At 41.4% G+C, this 20,418-nt stretch overlaps 1 protein-coding gene across 8 annotated transcripts in view; it reads right to left on the bottom strand.

Moving 5' to 3' along the window:
- The window catches only part of senp6a (SUMO specific peptidase 6a), a 179,114-nt gene extending 158,988 nt beyond the window's left edge, over window positions 1-20,126 (bottom strand). For 6 of the 8 annotated variants that reach the window (XM_041173372.1, XM_041173382.1, XM_041173401.1 and 3 more), the window contains exon 1: window positions 19,914-20,123. In XM_041173372.1, coding sequence (XP_041029306.1) covers window positions 19,914-19,944 — 31 coding nt within the window. In that variant the 5' untranslated portion in view covers window positions 19,945-20,123. Of the gene's footprint in view, window positions 1-19,913 lie in introns of all 8 variants that reach the window. The other 2 variants (XR_005941294.1, XM_041173392.1) reach the window with 2 other exon arrangements.
- Between the last annotated feature and the right edge of the window lie 292 nt (window positions 20,127-20,418).

Raw genomic sequence — 20,418 nt, 5'->3', positions numbered from 1 at the left:
GGAGGTTTGGGTCATTCTTGCGGACAGACCGCAGGTGTTCTGCAAAGCGGTCGCCCAGTTTACATTTGGTCTCTCCAATGTAGAGGAGACCACATTGGGAGCAACGAATGCAGTCGACTAAGTTGGGGGAAATGCAAGTGAAATGCTGCTTCACTTGAAAGGAGTGTTTGGGCCCTTGGATGGTGAGGAGAGAGGAAGTGAAGGGGCAGGTGTTGCATCTTTTGCGTGGGCATGGGGTGGTGCCATAGGAGGGGGTTGAGGAGTAGGGGGTGATGGAGGAGTGGACCAGGGTGTCCCGGAGGGAGCGATCCCTATGGAATGCCGATAGGGGGGGTGAAGGGAAGATGTGTTTGGTGGTGGCATCATGCTGGAGTTGGCGGAAATGGCGGAGGATGATCCTTTGAATGCGGAGGCTGGTGGGGTGATAAGTGAGGACAAGGGGGACCCTATCATGTTTCTAGAAGGGAGGAGAAGGTGTAAGGGCGGATGCGCGGGAGATGGGCCGGACACGGTTGAGGGCCCTGTCAACGACCGTGGGTGGAAAACCTCGGTTAAGGAAGAAGGAGGACATGTCAGAGGAACTGTTTTTGAAGGTAGCATCATCGGAACAGATGCGACGGAGGTGAAGGAACTGAGAGAATGGGATGGAGTCCTTACAGGAAGCGGGGTGTGAGGAGCTGTAGTTGAGGTAGCTGTGGGAGTCGGTGGGTTTGTAATGGATATTGGTGGACAGTCTATCACCAGAGATTGAGACAGAGAGGTCAAGGAAGGGAAGTGTCAGAGATGGACCAAGTGAAAATGATGGAGGGGTGGAGATTGGAAGCAAAATTAATAAATTTTTCCAAGTCCCGACGAAAGCATGAAGCAGCACGAAAGTAATCATCGATGTAACGGAGAAAGAGTTGTGGAAGGGGGCCGGAGTAGGACTGGAACAAGGAATGTTCCACATACCCCATAAAGAGACAGGCATAGCTGGGGCCCATGCGGGTACCCATAGCCACACCTTTTATTTGGAGGAAAAAAAGATGATGGAAAGAAGAATGAAATTACAGGAGAGGGAAACTTATAGAAAAACAGCAACTTTAGAAAAACAAATACTCAGGTAGGACCCCAGCCCATGTGTGTAGTGTTGTGTTCCCTTCCACCCAGAAAAAGCCTTTATTCTTCTATGGGGAATAAAGCATAAGAAATCCCAAGGCTGAAAGTATTTTTTCATGGGAAGTAATTCATTACCTCGTTATGGGCACTATATGCCCATATAACCCAAAACAGGTCTAAATTTAGTTTCAAAGAGGTCAGAACCATTTTTGGGCCGTAAGTCCACAAAGGTTGCACCACGCCCGGTCTCCAGGTGCAGCTGGTTCCACCATGCCCAGCATCTGGACGCACCCAGAAGGTTTCACTGGGCCTGGTATCCTTTTTATGGGTTGAGGAAAAATTGCGGAGGTGTTATGGTGCAGTGGTTAGTATCCCTGCCCCGAGCCAGAAGCTCCGGGTTTGACTCCCACTGCAGGGCTGGATAGCCAAGGAATGTGCCTTCATTACACGGCTAAACAGGTTGATTATCAACCTGCAAATCGTTTCAACATAACTATGGTAGGCAGTAAGGCCAGAAGACTCTCGTGCTCAGCCATGCTTGAGCTCCTCAAGCTACAGCCTCTGGCTTCAGGCTAGTGACCTGTTCCCGGAAAAACATGCTATGGAAAACAAACGTAAGCAACTGCTTTGTCTGCCTCCTGCGTCTCTAGAAACTAGGAGCAGGATTAGGCCATTCGGCCCTTTGAGCCTGCTCTGCCATTCAATATGATGATGGCTGATCTTCTATCTCAACGCCATATTCTTGCTTTCTCTCCATACCCCTTGATGCCCCTAATTTCCAAAAATATCTCAATTTCTTTCTTGAATATACTCAGTGACCCGGCCTCCATAGCCTTCTGTGGTACAGAATTCCACAGGTTCACCACCCTCTGAGTGAAGAAATATTTCCTTATCTTAGTCCTATGGCCCCTGGTCCTGGATTCCTCAACCAGGTGAAATAACCCCAAGGTATCCGTAATTGAATGGTGAGGTGGAAAGGAGTATCTGCACCATTAAATTAACCCCCAGTGCTGCCAAAGAAACTAATCCCAGGGTTGGCAGCCAAGGACTATCAAAACATTCAGGACTGAGAACAGCCCTACAGGCAGTGGCAGGCCTCCACCTACAATTGAAGGTACCACACCAAGAACCTGCTACTGTTACACAAAGTCGACAGGGTGTGGATCAGGGTCCTTGAAAGAGAGGGCAACATTGTCTGGAGAGACAGTGACCAACCAAGGTCATACCTCATCCATACACCGGAAGATACGATCAGGTGGAGCCTCCTCCTCAGCCCTGGAGGCGAAGCTCCTGCTATACACTTGAGCGAATTAGGAAGGACAGTTCCTTAGGTTAGGTACTTCAAATTTGATCTGTGGTCAGAGACAGGAGAGTGTGACTACGAGTGAGACAGGTATGGGGATCCAGAAGAGATAGTAATGGAGGGGCCTCAGCCCTTGCTGTCGTCCTGCAGATTTGACGCTCTTGCAACTTGTGTGGATGAGAACAGGGACTACAGTGGTGATAAGCAAACTGATCACAGCTCCATGTTACAGGGACCATTCATGTAGGGGGAGTAAAGAGAAATATAATTTCCGGGATAGATACTGTTCTCTGCAACCGAGAACATGAATCCAAAAGGGCGTGTTGCCTGCTCACCTCCAGGGTTGAGGACATCTCCTGGGAGCTGGGAGAAACTTGAAGTGGTAGTGGAAGTGTCTGGGTGTCATGGTCCATGTGGGTACCAATGATATAAGTAGGATTAAGAAAGAGGTGCTGCTGAGGAAGTATGAGCAGTTAGGGGCTAAATTAAAAAGCAGAACCACAAAGATGATGATCTCTGGATTACTACCTGAGTCATAAGCAAATTGGTGTCTGATTAAGTCTATGGGTTGCTGTTGTCTTAATAGAGATTAGTTTGGGAATTTGTTAAAAGTTATGATAGTAGTAATTTGTAGCCATGTGTGTGTGTGTGTGTATATATATATATATATATATATATATATATATATATAAAAACATACATACATGTATAAATGTCTCATGTAATTTGATATAAAACCTTGCGAGAACTATTGGTCTGAGTCCTAAATTTAGAGCTGCATCTCAAACATACAAAAATAAAAATACAGGTTATGACAGTTGTTTAAAGTTTCCCTCTGGGATTTTTAAATAACTCAGCTTTACCAACTGCTGAGTCATAACACGGCCACACTTTGCGATCACTCTCTTAGGTCATTCCCTGCAATTATATAGCTGACTGACAATCATCAAGGCTTACAGATATTGCTGGGCATCCAGCACCCACTCAGAACAAGGAAATTCTCCCAGGTGTCTTGGCTAATATTTATTTGTTAACCATCAATATAACAGATTAACTTATTATATTGTTTGTGAGACTTGCTACGCACAAACTGACTGCCACAATTCCTACATTGCAGCAGCAATACTTTACAATTTTAAAGTGCTTCATAGGCTATAAAGTGCTTTGGAGGTTGTGTAAGGTGTTATATAAATCCTAGGATAACTCCCCAGGCCACGTGCTAATTGGTATAGAGATAGGCAGATCAGGAAGCTGAATGTGTGTCTATAAGAGTGGAATTGAAGGGGTCTCATTTCAAGGACACCTGCACCAGTACTGGGAAAGGAAGGGGCCTTATGACTGCGATGAGCTCACCTGAACCAAAGTGAGACCAGCATTCTTATGGAAAGGATAAATAAGGCTGTAGCTAGGGCTTTCAATTAGCAGACAGAGGAGGGCATCTAGTGAAACTATCAGAAGCATGAAGATTAAAGAAATAAGAGGTGAAAGTAAATGTCAGACCTAAGTAAGGGTCAAAGGTAACAAAAACACTTATAGAACATAACTATAAAATGACTTAAACTAAAAGTGATTGGAAGAACTAATAATGAAATGGGTTCACAGCATCCAAAACAAAAAAAAACAGGGCAAACCTGGGACAATAATTCATAGCAAGGAACCTGATGTAATAAGGATCACTCAAAACATGGCTACAAGAAGAACAGGAGTGGCAGTTAAATATTGCAGTTACAACATAATTGGAAAAGATTGGGAAGGAAGGAAGAGGTGGGTACTTGCACTTAATGGCAGTAGGAAAAACAGAACATATCTAACAGAAGGATCGAAACAGCATCTAAATGGGCTAAAATAAAGCATAAGGGATCAATCATGCTAAAAAGGCTATTCTATATACAAATTAATAGTGCAAAGAAATATGTAAGGAATTATGTGAAATGAATGAAGGTCATAAAATAATCAAGAGGCATTTCAGCTCTCCCCAGATAAACTGGCAAGAGGAAGTGAAAAGAACGTGCTGTATTTTACGCCGTTATGATGTGTGTGAGGAACATATATTTTTATTTCCGTTGCACTGTTGTAAGGAACATATCTTTTTATTTTCTGTTAGAATGCGGATTTTAAAATTACAATGGCTGCAGTTTGAAAGACATGTCTACTGGAACAGGATGAGAGATATATATAACGTTGCAGTCCTGGAACAGTGTGTGCCAAAGACAGGATGCTGCCAGAAAGGAGTCCTGGACCAAGGGAGCTACCTGACAGCAGCATTTTAATTGGCTCCTGACCAGGTGGCCAGGCGTTAGTGTGAAGAGCAGCGCAGCACAATAGCTCTTAGCCTGAAAGGAACAAGACCTAAAACCTCTTTCTCCTGTAAGATTCCAGTAATCCTACAGTAATAGCTAGCTGGGTTTTTCTCCTCATATCTCTAAAACCTGCTCTCTCTCTCTCTGAAAACCACTATCATAAGGCAAAGGGGAAAATCACTGTTGGAGACATTGAAAGGCAAGTGCTCAACCAGTGAACGAAATGCTGAAAGTGCTGGAAAAGCACCTTGTGTCATCAACAAGAACTGAAAGGAATTTGGAAATTTGGAAGGCATTGATCAAAATCAACCCATCGAATCCCGTAGTCTAGAATTGGTGCTATTGAACTGCTTTATCCCACCCTTAAAATCCATGTTTTTGTGTGTGTGTATATATAAAATATATATATATATATATATATATATAGGATTTAAGAGGGGGTAGAGTTTAGGTTATAGAGTTGAAAATTAGCAGTTCATATTTCTTTCTTTTGCCACTGGCTAACTATAGTTTGTTTAATAAACAGTTATTTACTTATTAAGGTTACAAACCTGGTGCTTGTATTCTGTTAATCTAAATCAAACAGTTAGGTAGAATTGGGGCAATCTAGTGGTTTGATCAAACTTTTTCACGTTTGTCGTGGCTCGAGGAACAGTGGGGCTTGATATTACAGTGCACTGTTCCCAGTGAGTCATGACACGTGGCAGATGATGTGTGCCAGGCAGACCAAATCCACAAGGGAATTTGGTAGTGCTATCACAATGGTTTGCAATTTGTATTTATTACAAGAAGATGTAATAAGTCCACCAAGACCTTGAGAGATTTTTTAAAAATTAAATTATAATATTTATTAACAAAATAAAAGATTTCAAGCACATGCATACAACTACAATTACTTACTACTATAACAAATCCTAAAATTCCTAATTAACCTGACTCCCAGTTATACAACCCCTTTAAGACAACAGTCCAAAATAGATTTTAGATTTAAAACAAACCCAGCAAGTTAACACTGTATCCACTTGACAGTGGAATTCCAAATGGTTTTTCTCCAACTTCAGTTACTTTACATAGCAGACTTAGGCACAAATGGCTGGAGGCTTCTTGAAGGCTGTTTCACACACTCCTGTTGAATCTTACATGGCTTTCTCCACATAGCCTTTCATTCTCCTTTATATATGTTTCTCTCTTTTTAAGATGTAATGTCTATTATTTCATGTCTTTGAATGTCACCGTTGTGATAGCACGACCAAATTCCCTCATAATATAAAAACTTTCATGTTGCCAATATTGTCAGTAATCACAAGGAAAAATAAACACACTCTTTAGCCTTATCTGGCTAGTTGTAAACAGACTAAGATCCCTTTGAAATCCAAACAATCCTTTCATTTATCTAAAAATGCAAATTCCCTTCACACCTTACGTGCTAAGCCAGCATCCATGTTTACTCATTAGCATGTCAAGCACACTTTTACACTCAGCTTCTTTTGATAATTTCAAGTTTGCAGTCTACTTGACTCCAAATGTAATCAAATCACACTGACAGAACCACCTATACTTACCCCCATAAACATACTTCACAGTAAACCAGGAACCAGAAAAAGATTATGAAAATTATTATACTTTGGTCGCAATATTATATATATATATATATATATATATATACACACTACCCGGTACAGTAGTGCTCACTAGAGGGAGCACTGCTGGACCAAGTAATGGAAATGAACCACTACAGATAAGAGAAGTGAATGTATTTGGAATATCTAGGCAATAACAATCATTGCATAAACATTTAAAATAAATATTGAGAAGGACATAAGGCAAGGACCTAGGTAATAAATTGGAAAAAACTGATTTTAACATGATGAGAACAGAACCATGGAGAAAAAACTGGAAAAATTTAATGATGAGCTAATAAGCAGAGCAGCAGTGGAAAACAAAAAGCATCAATAAAACAGCAGAATGGGCATATAATCAACAAATGAGCTTCAATAAACAGGTGGTAAAGCAGTGGATTTTGATAGGAAGAATAAGGAGGTCACATACTTAGAAAATAATGTTCTAAGCACGGGAGAGAAAGAGGAAGATCTAGGAGTTAAATAGACAAATCATTGCACAGGTTAATAAGGCTACATAAGAAAAAAAAATCAAACCAAGTATTGGATTTCACTTTTAGAGGGATAGAAATGAAAAACAGAAGTTATGCTGAACCAAGGTTTTATATGAATTTAACTACTATTGGAGTACTGAATACAGTTCTGGTCTCCATATTATTAAAAGGATATAGAGGCATTGGAAAAGGTATAAAAAAAGAATTGCTTCAATGATAGCTACAACCTCTCAGTTGGGGTATCAGGAAACACTTAACAAGCTGGGCCTCTTTTCCTTAGGGGTGACCTGACAGGTTTCTTTTCAGATCTTCAAAGGGTTTGATAGGTAGACACAGAAAAGATGTTTCCACCTGCAGGCCAAGACCAGAATTTGGGGCCATAAATATAAGCTAGTCACTAATAAATCCAATGGAGAATTCACAAGAAGCTTCTTTACCCAGAGTGGTTGGAATGTGATACTTGCTAAACAAGTAGCAGCTGAGGTAAAAGGCATAGATGACAGGAGGCTTGTGTGGAGCATAACCACTCGCATGGGTTTGTTGAGCTAAATGGCTTATTTCTTATGCTTTATGATATTTAAAACCATGATCAAGCATCAGGAGGAATATTTCTCACTAAGAAGCAGGGATTAGGCAGTAATGACATAGCATAGATGAAAAGAAATAAGTCCAAAACTGAAACTAAGCAAAAAGCATATAGATAAAGGGGTGAATGACAAAATAGAATTGGGAAGCCATCTGAAAAAATACTGGAAGGCAAAGAGAAACTACAAAATTAAAATCAAGGAATATGAAAAGGAATAGTATTCTAAATGAAAAAGCCTTCTACAGATGCATAAATCATGACAGGGATGGGGCACCTAGAATTCAAGTAATGACAACAAAATAGCAGAAACATTAAGTAATAACTTTGCCCCTATTTACCCAGGAGAGTAACATGATGGACATGACATTAGAAGAGATCAAAAAAGATGAGACATTTATGACAGAAAGATTAGGGAGTGGAGAAAGGAGATAATTGTGAAACTAATTCAAAAGGATAAACTCTCTAGTCTGGATGAATTACACTTGTGCATTTGAACAGTTAGGAAAGAATTAGCAGAGGCACCAGGACATTAATATAAAAATGTAAGACTGCGTAAGGAATACAAGTCTTTTTTTTTCATTTTTTCCACTGAAATATGCCAAAGCACAAATCAAGACCCTTAAGGGCAAGGAGGAGGAGAATCCCTGCACTGACAAGAGACTTTTTGTGAACTAATTATTGAACTGTTGCACAACATCTCTGAATCTGAACTTTACACATCACTGAGCTACAGCTGTTACAGTCAAAGCCGTTTCTGACTATTGAAATTTTAGTACTGGAAATTCATCAGTTGTGAAAGGGTAGCAAATATAAGCACAATTTCTAATTAGAAATTGAACCCCATTATGAAATGCTTCCTGACAGCATCTGTGGAGAAACAGAGTTAACGTCTCAAGTCCGTATGGCTCTTCTTCAGAACTCTCCTTCAGAACTCTGAAGAGCCATACAGACTCGAAACATTAATTCTGTTTCTCGCTCCACAGATGCTGTCAGGCCTGCTGAGTTTGTCCAGCATTTTGTGTTTTTATTTTAAATTTCCAGCATCTGCAGTATTTTGCTTTTATCTTATGAAATGCTTTCTGTTGAATGTGTACAGTTTCCCCCCTTCCCCCCACTATTTCTCTCTTCTATTTTGCTCACTTTGTCTTCTATCTCTGGCTATTCTATTTGTCTATGCTCTCACTCACCCAACTGCCTGCCATTCGTTTTCATGAAGCTCAGTCTCCTCTCATTTACCTCCCCCATACCTGCCCCCACCACCACTTGTCTTTGTAGTCCAATCCTCTCCATTGACTAAATTAGCCAAATTTTTTTGCTTCAGTGAGGTATCATATCACATACTTATACAGAGCCAGTCAGTTCACACCAAAACATCTACCCTCATAGGAAACAAACAATACAGAATTGTATTTCTAAATTCCCAACTTAAATTGTGGCTCAACTAAGATTCCCAATTGGGCACTGATTTCCGTAAACACAAGCAGAGCCTGAGGTCTGAACCACAGTTGTGATGTTTGGCTGCTAAGATAGAACTGCATTTCAGCTGACCTATCACTTTAAAGTACTACTCCTGATTAAGTGATCTCACAGAATTCAATCTGCAAACTTATCTCATGAAAATATTACATCAATAATTAATCCTCAGCATGAAATGACACACTGTTTTATACTTCGGAGATGTTGCAGTGTGACTGGTGCTCTCAAAACTTTTACGTAGAGGATCTTCTCTATAAATCATTGTAATTCATATTCTCTGCTGCTTTATAAGGACAGAAATGTTATGTCATGTTATCTACGATGTATTATTCTGCTTCTAAACATAGAAAATAGGAGGAGTTGGCCATTCAGCCCTTCGAGCCTGCTCCACCATTCATTATGATCATAGCTGATCATCCAACTCAATAGCCTGTTCCTGCTTTCTCCCCATATCCTTTGATCCCTTTCATCCTAAGAGCTATATCAACTCCTACTTGAAAACATACAATGTTTTGGCCCCAACTACTTTCTGTGGTAATGAATTCCACAGGCTCACCACTCTCTGGGTGAAGAAATTTCTCCTCATCTAAGTACTAAACGGTCTCCCCCGTATCCACAGATGATGACCCCTGGTTCTTGGCTCCCCCACCATTGGGAACATCCTTCCTGCATCTACCCTGTCCAGTTCTGTTAGAATTTTATAGGTTTCTATGAGATCCCCCCTCATTCTTCTGAACTCCAGTGAATATAATCCTAACCGACTCAATCTCTCCTCATGTGTCAGTCCCACCATCCCAGGAATTAGTCTGGTAAACCTTCGTTGCACTCCCTCTACAGCAAGTACATCCTTCCTCAGATAAGGAGACCAAAACAGCACACAATATTCCAGGTGTGGTCTCACCAAGGCCCTGTATAAATGCAGCAAGACATCCCTGCTCCTGTACGCGAATCCTCTCGCTTTGAAGGCCAACATACCATTTGCCTTCTTTACCACCTGCTGCACCTGCATGCTTACCTTCAGCAACTGGTATACAAGGACACCCAGGTCTTGTTGCACATTGCCCTCTCTCAATTTATAGCCACTCAAATAATAATCTGCCTTCTTGTTTTTGCTACCAAAATTGATAACCTCACATTTATCCACATTATACTACACTGCCATGCATTTGCCCACTCACTCAGCTTGTCCAAATCACACTGAAGCATCTCTGCATCCTCCTCACAGCTCACCGTTCCACCCAGCTTTGTGTCATCTGCAAATTTGGAGATATTACACTTAGTTCCCTCATCTAAGTCATTAATATATATTGTGAATAGCTGGGGTCCCAGTACCAATCCCTGCAGTACCCCACTAGTCACTGCCTGCCATTCGGAAAAAGACCCGTTTATTCCTACTCTTTGTTTCCTGTCTGCCAACCAGTTTGCTATCCATCTCAATACACTACTCCCAATCCCATGTGTTTTAATTTTACACGCTAATCTCTTATGTGAGGCTTTGTCGAAGGCCTTCTGAAAGTCCAAATAAACCACATCCACTGGCTCCCCCTCATCAACTCTACTAGTTACATTCTCGAAAAATTCCAGTAGATTTGTCAAGCATGATTTCCCTTTCATAAATCCATGCTGACTCTGTCCGATTCTGTTTTCCAAGTGCTCAGCTATTAAATCTTTTATAATGGACTCTAGAATTTTCCCCACTCCCGACATAAGGCTGACTGGTCTACCTCCCTTTTTAAATAGTGGGGTTACATTAGCTACCCTCCAAGCTGTCGGAACTGTTCCAGAGTCTATAGAATCTTGGAAGATGACCATCAATGCATCCCCTATTTCTAGGGCCACTTCCTTAAGTATTCTGGGATGGAGATTATCAGGCCCTGGGAATTTATCAGCCTTCAATCCCATCAATTTCTCCAACACCATTTCCCTATTAATACTGATTTCTTTCAGTTCCTCCCTCTCACTAAACCCTGTGTTCGCCAACATTTCTGGTAAGTTATTTGTGTCCTCCATTGTGAAGGCAGAACCAAAGTATGTATTTAGTTGGTCAGCCATTTCTTTGTTCCCCATTATAAATTCCCCTGTTTCTGACTGTAAGGGACCTACATTTGTCTTCACCAATCTTTTTCTCTTCACATGCCTATAGAAACTTTTACAGTCAGTTTTTATGTTTCCCACAAGCTTACTCTCATACTCTATTTTCCCCTTCTTAATCAATCCCTTGGTCCTCCTTTGCTGAATTCTAAAGTGCTCCCAATCCTCAGGTCTGCTGTTTTTTCTGGCCAATTTGTAGGCCTCTTACTTGGATCCAATAATATCTCTAATTTCCTTTGTAAGCCATGGTTTGGCCACCTAAGGTGAAGGTGTTGTCCTTTAAGGACACAAAGTCTACCTGCTATTAAATAAACATAGGGCATGGGCAATAAAGGTTTAACTGCTCCTTTTAAAAACGTGAATTTGCAAGTTAGAAGTGTATAACTTCCAGACTACATATTTTCAAAAATGTCTTTCATCTCTCTTTTATCTGCTCAGCATCATCTGATGTGATTGCCAAGGTATATCACAGGCTGCAGATACTGAAAGGACTGGTGCTCCTCCTCTTTGAAATCTTACCAATTTGCAGAAAGTTGTAGCAGACAAAAGTAATGCTAGAGTACTGTTTTAAATACTGTTCATGTCAGGTGATGAGTAATGTTATTAAAGATGTAGCATTATACCATGTGAAGCACAATGTATTATTCTGCTATCTCTAAAGGGGAAGCGCCTTATGGCCAAAGTCTAACCGGCAAAAGACCCACTACCCAGGTTCAATCAAAAGTTAACTGTTACTCAGGTGAAAGATCACAAACTTCACTTTGTTTGTGGGAAGCTCAGTTTGAAACCTGTAGACATTATAGCCTCAGAGTTTCTGCTCCTGGAGAGAGTGTTTCTGCTCCTGAAGAGTCTAGGCTGCAAAAGTCTCATTTTTAGTGCAACGTAGAAATTTTAACTAGACAGCATTAGACATTGGAGGTTTGACATTGGAAGTGCACATGTACATAACATACTGCACGTTAAATAGAATGTGATACACTTTTACAGGAACATTATGCCATGTGATGCAGTATATTATTCCTCTGCTCAGATGAAACTTATTTCACACTAACAAAATTTAATTGCTATTAAACACGAAGTGACATTAGAGTTTAATTGCGATCCACAATGCAGGTCAAAACCTTGACATTCTCTTAGGTATGGCGTGGTAAGGCACGAAGCATCTACATCAATTAAGGGAATTTAAATTAACATTGCAAATTACGAACATACAAAATAGGAGCAGAAGTAGGCCATCTGGCCTCTTGAGCCTGCTCTGCCATTCAACAAGACCATGGTTGATTTGCTTGCGTTTCAAGTTCCACAATCCCATCTACCCCCGATAACCTTTAATTACCTCGTTTGACAAGAATTTATCTGCCTCCGCCTTAAAAATATTCAATGGCCCCACACCCACCGCCTTCTGGAGGCAGAGGTCCAAAGTTACACAAGCCTCAGAAAAAAGTTCTCATCCCTGTCCTGGAAGGGCAACTCCCAATTTTAAAACAGTGCCCCCTAGTTGTGGACTCACCCACAAGAGGAAACATCCTTTCCATGCCTGCCTTGTCAAGACCATTCAGGATCTTATATACTTCAATTAAGTCACCCCTCGCTCTTCTAAACTTAACTCCAGTGGAAACAAGCCCAGCCAACTTATCCTCATAAAACAACCCGCTCATTTGAGGTATCAATCCAGCAAACCTGCTCTGAACTACCTCCAACACATTTGCATCCTTCCTTAAATAAGGAGACCAAAACTGCAGAGTATTCAATATGTGGTCTCACCAATGCCCTGTATAACTGAAGCATTACATCCTTACTTTTATGTTCAATTCCTCTTGTAATAAAGGATAGTATTCCATTAGCCATCTTGATTACATGCTGTACCTGCACACTAACATTTTGTGATTTATACACCAGAACACCTAGATCCCTCTGCACCTCGGAATTCTGTTATGCAATACTCTGCTTTTTTATTCTTCCTGCCAAAGTGAATATCACATTTTCACAAATTATATTCCATCTGCCAGATTTTTGCCACTCACTCAACCTATGTTGATCAGCAAACTCCTTTTGTCTTCTTCATAACATACCTTTCTACCTATCTTTGTGTCGTCTGCAAGTTTAGCTATCATGCCTTCGCTCCCCCCATCTAAGACATTGATATAAATTGTAAAGAGTTGAGGCCCCAGCACAGACCCCTGCGGGACTCAACTAGTCACATCTTGCCAAAGACCCATTTATGCATACTCTCTATTCTGCCAGCCAACCTATATTCCACGCTAATATGATATCTCCTACGCCATGAACTTTTGTTTTCCGCAATAATCTTTGATGAGGTACCCTATCAATTGCCTTCTGGAAATCCAAACACAGTACACCGACAGGCTCCCTTTTACCCATAAAACGTTATTCCTTCAAAGAACTCTAATAAATCGGTTAAACATGATTTCTCTTTCATAAAACTATGCTGACTCGTCCAGATTAATTTGAGTTATTCTAGGGGGCCAGCTATAATCTCCAACACCTTCCCTAAGACAGACATCAAGCTAACTGGCCAATAGTTTCCTGCCTCCCTCCCTTCTTGAATAGAGGCGTTAGATTTGCTATTTTTCAATCTGATGAAACCTTTCCAGAATCTAAGGAATTTTGGAAAATTAAGATCAACACATCTACTACCTCATCAGTCACCTCTTTTAAACCCTAGGATGAAGTCCACCTGGGCCCAGAAACTTGTCAGCCTGCAGCTCCATCAGTTTGCTCAGCACTGCTTCCCTAGTGATTGTAGTTTCACCATGTTCCTCTCTCCCTTTCACCTCCTGATTTACAGCTATTACTGGAATGTTTTTGTACGCTCTGTGGTGAAGACAGATGCAAAATATTTGTGCATTTCATCTACCATTCCTTATTATCTAGTATTAGCTCCCTATTCTCATTCTCTCGAGGACCACTCACTTCACTTACGCTTTTTCTTTTTAAGTGCCTGTAAAACTCTTGTTATCTGTTTTTACATTTCTCATTAGCTTCCTCTCATACTCTAATTTCTTTCTCCTGATTAACCTTTTAGTCATTTTCTGTTGTTCTTTATAGTCTGACCAATCATCTGATCTGTCACTCATCATTGCACAGTTATACACTTTTTTCTTAAGTTTGATGCTTTAACTTCTTTAGCTAACCACGGGTGGTGCATCCTCCTCCTTAGAATTTTTCTTCATAACAAGAATATACTTATTCTGAAATATCCCCTTAAATGTCTACCACTGCTTCTCAATTGATCTATCCCCTAGACTAGTATTCAAGTTCACTTCAGCTAGCTCAGCTTTCATGCCCACACAGTTGCCCTTATTTGAGTTTAAAATGCTAGTCTTAAATGCACTCTTCCCTTTAAAACAGAATGCAAAATTCAATCATATTGTGGTCACTGATACCTAGGGGTGCCTTCACTCTGAAGTCATTAATTAACCCTATCACATTACACAATACCAAATCTAATATACCTTGTTCTCTGGTTGGTTCCAGAATGTGCTGCTCTAAGAAACTATTTTGAAAGCATTCTATGAATTCCTCATGCAGGCTGCTACTGCCAGTCTGATTTTTCCAGTTTATATGTAGATAAAAATCACCCATGATTTTAGCCGTCCCTTTATCACAAGCACCCAATGTGTCTTCCGGTATACTTTGTTCTACATTGTGATTACTGTTAGGCAACCTCTAGACCACTCGCACTAGTGACTTCTTTCCCCTACTATTCCTCATCTCCACCCAAACCAATTCTACATCCTGATCTCCTGAACCAAGGTCATCTCTATTGCACCAATGCCATCATTGATCAATAGTGCTACCCCTCCACTTTTAACTAGCTTCCAATTCTTCTTGAATATTACATACACCTCAATATTCAGGACCCAATCCTTGTCACCCTGCAGCCACGTCTCCGTAATGGCTGTCAGATCATATTTATTTACTTCAATGTGCATTATCAATTCATTTACTTTATGAATGCTATGAGCATTCAGATACAGAGCCTTTAGTATTGTCTTTTGTTACCTTTGTAACATCTAGTTTTGATTGTTGATGCATTCTTAAGTTTATTTTTCTCTGTCCCTTCCTGCCATTTTCTGACCCTCATTTCCCATATTACTATTTTCCTCTTTTACCTTGCCTCTCCTCTTTGATATTCTCTTAGTGTCTTAATACTCTTTTGTTTCATTATGCCTTCCTTTCTTAAAAGCGTTTGATAAAAAATTGCAATGTGACACTTGATTTGCCTCCCAGTATTGTTCTACTCACATTCTTCTCCCTGTTCCAATCCCATGTCGTTGTACCCAACCCTGGAAAAAACACTTCCAAATCACTTACCTCTGCACTCTCAGGTTCCCAACTATCTAGCTTTTGGCCTTGAGTTCAATACGATACCTTACCACATCCTCTCCAACACCTTTGATGCCCTTATCCCTAGAGAATCACCAGCAATGACTTCACTTCTCACTCATGCAATTTGCTTGGTCCACTTCTTTTCTCATCTGCCTGCTGTCCCTTGACAACATCACTGGATGTCATGGTGTCAGTGGCTATCTGTTCTAATTCCCCACCACCTTTCTTGGCCCCTCCTCTGTCTCTGAATTGTCTGACTGCTTGTCCAACATCCAGCATTGGATGAGCAGAAATTTCCTCCAATTAAAGATTTTGAAGACAGAAGTCATTATCTTTGGTTCCCGTCACAAACTTTGTTCCCTTAGCAGCGATTCCATCCCTATCCCTAGCAACTGTCTGTGGTTGAAACAGACTGCTTGCAATCTTGGTGTAATATATGGTGAGCTTCCTACCACACATTAATAAGACTAACTCTTCTCACTCCGTAACACTGTGTGACTTTGATATTGCTTCAGCCACTGAAACCCTTTCTCACACTTTTGTTACTTATAGACATGATATTTCTCCCATACTCCTAGCCAGTCTCCCACATTTACCCTCTGTAAATTCGAGTTTTTTCAAAATTCTTCCACCTGCCTCCTATAAAACACCAAGTCCCACCCAGCCACCTTCCATGTGCTCACAGACCTACTTTGGCTTCCAGTCAAGCACTATCATGATTTTAAAATTCTCATCCTGGTTTCCAAAACCCGCGTTACCTCATCACCATCTACCCTACGTCCACCCACCCAATTGCAATCTCTAATCCCCACACGCCACAACTTCTGACCTATCGAGCATTCCCTATTTTAGTCTTTAGTCACTTCACTATTGGTGGCCGTGTCTTCAGCTACCTCAATTCTGAGCTCTAGAATTTCCTCCACATCTCTTTCTCCCTTGAGACACTCTTTAACACCTCTTGACCAAGCTTTTGGTATTCTGGCCTAATATCTCACTACCTGGTTCGCTGTCAAATTTTGTTCCATAATGCTCCTACAAAAAGCTTGCAATGCTTTATTACTTTGAAAGTAATCGTTTGGTAGTACAGAACTTGAGTATTGTTGAAAAAAAGAGACTTCTTTGTTGAAGCTTTTCATCTTGCATTCATAAGGACAATTCGCAAGAAAATACCATTGTCAGGGGAAACAACATTTATACTGTATGAGAAGAGTGTGCTGACTGGTTGGCAGGTGGACACTGATTGGTAGTGGCGTTGCAATGGAGAATTTGCCAGTTGATGGTGACCAATAGTTAACTGCCAAGCATTGTTTGAAATTTAAACCAGACAGCTTGACTCTGATTGGTCAGGTCATTACCCTTGGGAATGAACCAGCAAATGGATGTCACTTATTTTGTTTTGCTGAAACAGGCGCAATGTTCTGTCTACAAAGAACAGGGCCCTGTGTATTGATATATGTAGTTTCCAGTACAGGCAAATACGCCACACTGCAAGCCCAACTGACAATCTTAAATTGGTTGTCAGCATAATTCTTAGCATATTGAGGATTATTCAGAAAATGTTGTCCAATCGTGGAATCGCATCTAATGTTGGACACTGTTTTTTGAGTTTTGCAACCACAGGCTGGTTGGGTACAGTCCGTACCTTGCCCATTGTGAACAGCGGCTGAGACATGCTGTTTGATACGATCTGCCAGTCTTTGGGACTTACAGCCTACATACCAAGCATCACACTGGCACTGAAATTCATACATCACATTATTCATTTGTATGATAGACAGAACATCTTTTTGGCTCGACGGTAGCATCCTGTTGGTGATGAATACCATTCATGTTGCTACTGCATAGCAGCAATGTGAAACAGCTAGATTCACCTGCTGCTCAAATTTTTGAGATACCTTGCCCTTCTAGTGTAATCTGGGGTAAACTGGGCACTTTTCAGGGCTGAGTGTGGCATTGGGCCCGTTTATGAGTTGCACAATATACAGCTTGAAATGATCTGATCAGGTTAGCCATTATTCCATAGAATGTTTCTGATGCGCCCCATTTCAACATTAAGCATGCATGGTGAGCAAATGGCTCAGGCCCTATTTACAAGGTTGCTAATAAGGCCAATCTTATAGTGCGTGCAATCGAAGAGTCCCAAAGCATGTATTGACCAGTGAAGGTGGAACATTGGTTCCTTAAGTTGAACAATCCACTTAAGGAAGCCATAGATATTTGCGCTGCAGCACTATATCATGGCGATCTATACCCGCCATCATTGCATGAATCAATATTCATTGAGCTTATGAACTCAGCAACTTGAATATTGATGAAAAAAGAGTCCTGCATTCATCAGGACAATTCACAAGACGACAATGTAAGGGAAAACAACAAATTTATACTGCACGAGGAGTGCTGATTGGTTGGCAAGTAGACTCATGCTGCTACTTTGCAATACTCAAATACTTTAAAGGTGCTATATAAATGCAAATTATTGTTGTTGAATTGATGGCGAGATAGTGCCCACTGGATATACTAGTTTTATTCTACTACAAGAGAGAAAATCTGACCAGCAAACCAACTCACTTTGCCATGATGTAGTTATGTTGATCACTCATGGACGTCATTTCTTCTTTCCACAAGAATATGTGCAGTTCGATCAGTTACAATGGAGCAAAAATCAGACGCATTCAAGATCAGCAGTGGGGTAAAGCAGGTCAAAAACAGAATTACCTGGAAAAACTCAGCAGGTCTGGCAGCATCGGCGGAGAAGAAAAGAGTTGACGTTTCGAGTCCTCATGACCCTTCGACAGAACTTCAACAGTTCTGTCGAAGGGTCATGAGGACTCGAAACGTCAACTCTTTTCTTCTCCGCCAATGCTGCCAGACATGCTGAGTTTTTCCAGGTAATTCTGTTTTTGTTTTGGATTTCCAGCATCCGCAGTTTTTTTGTTTTTATCTCTGGGTAAAGCAGGTGCCTGGCGCCAACTCTCTTGGGCATATTCTTCTCCATGCTGCCATTGTTCATGCTCAGTGACTCAAATTAGGGTGTCAGTCTACATACCAGAGCTGACAGCAAGCTGTTCAACTTGACAAGACCGCACACCAAGTCCAAAGTGCATAAAGTCCTAGTCTGAGAGTTGCCATTTGCTGATGATGCCACACTTACATCCCACACTTAAGTTTACTGTAGATCAGTTCTCCCAGGACTGTAAGGAGCTTGGAATGATAATCATCATCAGGGAGACCAAGGTTCTGGGCCAGAGACTCCATCTTCCATTAACGTTAATAATCTCACTCTGGAGGTCATCAACAGCTTCACATATCTTGGATCGACCATCAGCAGCAACCTGTCACTTGATGCTAAAATGAGCACCAGAACTGCTAAGGCTGCCGTTGTCATATCAAATTTGAGTAATCAACTGTGTACCAACAGCCAAGCAACCAAAAATACTAAACTCCATGTGTACCAGACTTGTGTTCTCAGCACTCTCCAGTACAGTAGTAAGTCATGGACAATTTATGCAAACCAAGAAAATCAGCTAACAGCTTCTACTATCATTGCCTCAGATGAATACTGGGCACCTCCTGTTTCTATTCTGCATTCAGTCTTGATCTTGAGCCTCATTTATTTCACAAATTAGTTTATGGTGACTGAAAATTAATGGGGTGGGAAGTGATTCAAAAGCTTCATAGCTGCAATTAGCTCCTCTTTGAAATAGGATTTGAAAAAAACGGCCAGTTAAACTTGGAATAGTTTGTGTATCTATCCCATTTCCAAACTAAAGAACTTTGAGACCCAAGGTTAAATCCACAGCTTGTTAGCAGTTGCTGTGTACAATTTCCCATATGTTAAAAGTCATATGGGAGGGAGGAGAAACAATTGGGACACTCATTTACGCACTGTGTTCTATGAAAGTATACTTCAACCCAACCTGGATCGATGACAGCTGCCATGGAAAATACATATCACAACTTGATAACAACATGGGTAAACGTGACAATAAAAGACCAACAAAACGAGGAAAACAACAACAAAAAAAATTAAATGGCCTCCACTGAAACCGCATTAAATAGTTTGGCCCAAGCTTTTACTCCTCGTTACTCCAGACCGTGGACTACAGGTGCTTGGGTTGAAATGTCAACACAGTACAAGTAATCTGGAAAGGTATTTTATCAAAAGGTAGAGCATTTATTTATACCTGCTGTATTTTGTAAAATTCTGAAGTATTATTCCACATATTTGGAGATACACCGTGGCGTTTACGAAGGCTTTAAAGGAAAGCAAAAACGATTTCGATTACAAAGCACCCAGTTAACAATAGTAACAGAAAATGTTAGCCGTTCAGCTGCTTCCAGTACTTCACGTTCGTACTTTTTTGTGTCTGAAGTTGACTTACAACAGTTCCAAATATGAATTTCTGTCAGTCCTGGAGGCCTACACCGTGTGGAACAAGCCTTAAATCAGCACACACACACTAAAGTCAATTATCCTGGTATTTAAGTCTCACACAACATATACAGAACCAGCGCATTTCTCTTCCTTCGGCAAATAATAACAAACCGACATTACCGTCTACAAAAAACCGACAGCTAGTGACGCCAGCTCACCTTCCAAAAGCAGGCTTCTCCTTCCCGCCATTTTTGTTTTCAGTCCTTTGTGGCCTCCGGCAAAACGGTGCCGGCGGTGCGCGGGCTGCACAACATCAGTTCGGCCATGTCAGTGCGCAAAGGCCGGAGGGAGGAGGGGGGCGGGTGGGCACCAGCAGGCCGGAACCAACCAGGACGGAACCAACCAGGACGGAACCCAGCAGCCCCGGACCGGATAACTCCCCCCACCCCCCGGAACCCAGCAACCCCGGACCGGATAACTCCCCCCCCCCCCCCCGCCCCCCGCCCCCCGCAACGCAGCAGCTCCGGACAGGATAACTTCCCCCACCCCCCGGAACCCAGCAACTCCGAACCGGATAACCCCCGGACCAACCGACCTGGTGTGCCCTCTTCACTGTCTCATTCTAACGCCAGATCCACTCCCAGCGGCCCTTTCCTGCTATAGACAAATGTATGTACGTGCACGTCAGAAGAGGAAAACAAGAACAAAAAATGTAGTATTCGG

Source organism: Carcharodon carcharias, chromosome 2 (genome assembly GCF_017639515.1).
Source record: "Carcharodon carcharias isolate sCarCar2 chromosome 2, sCarCar2.pri, whole genome shotgun sequence".
In the NCBI taxonomy this organism is placed as follows: domain Eukaryota; kingdom Metazoa; phylum Chordata; class Chondrichthyes; order Lamniformes; family Lamnidae; genus Carcharodon; species Carcharodon carcharias.
This window is presented reverse-complemented; position numbering and strand designations above follow the sequence as displayed.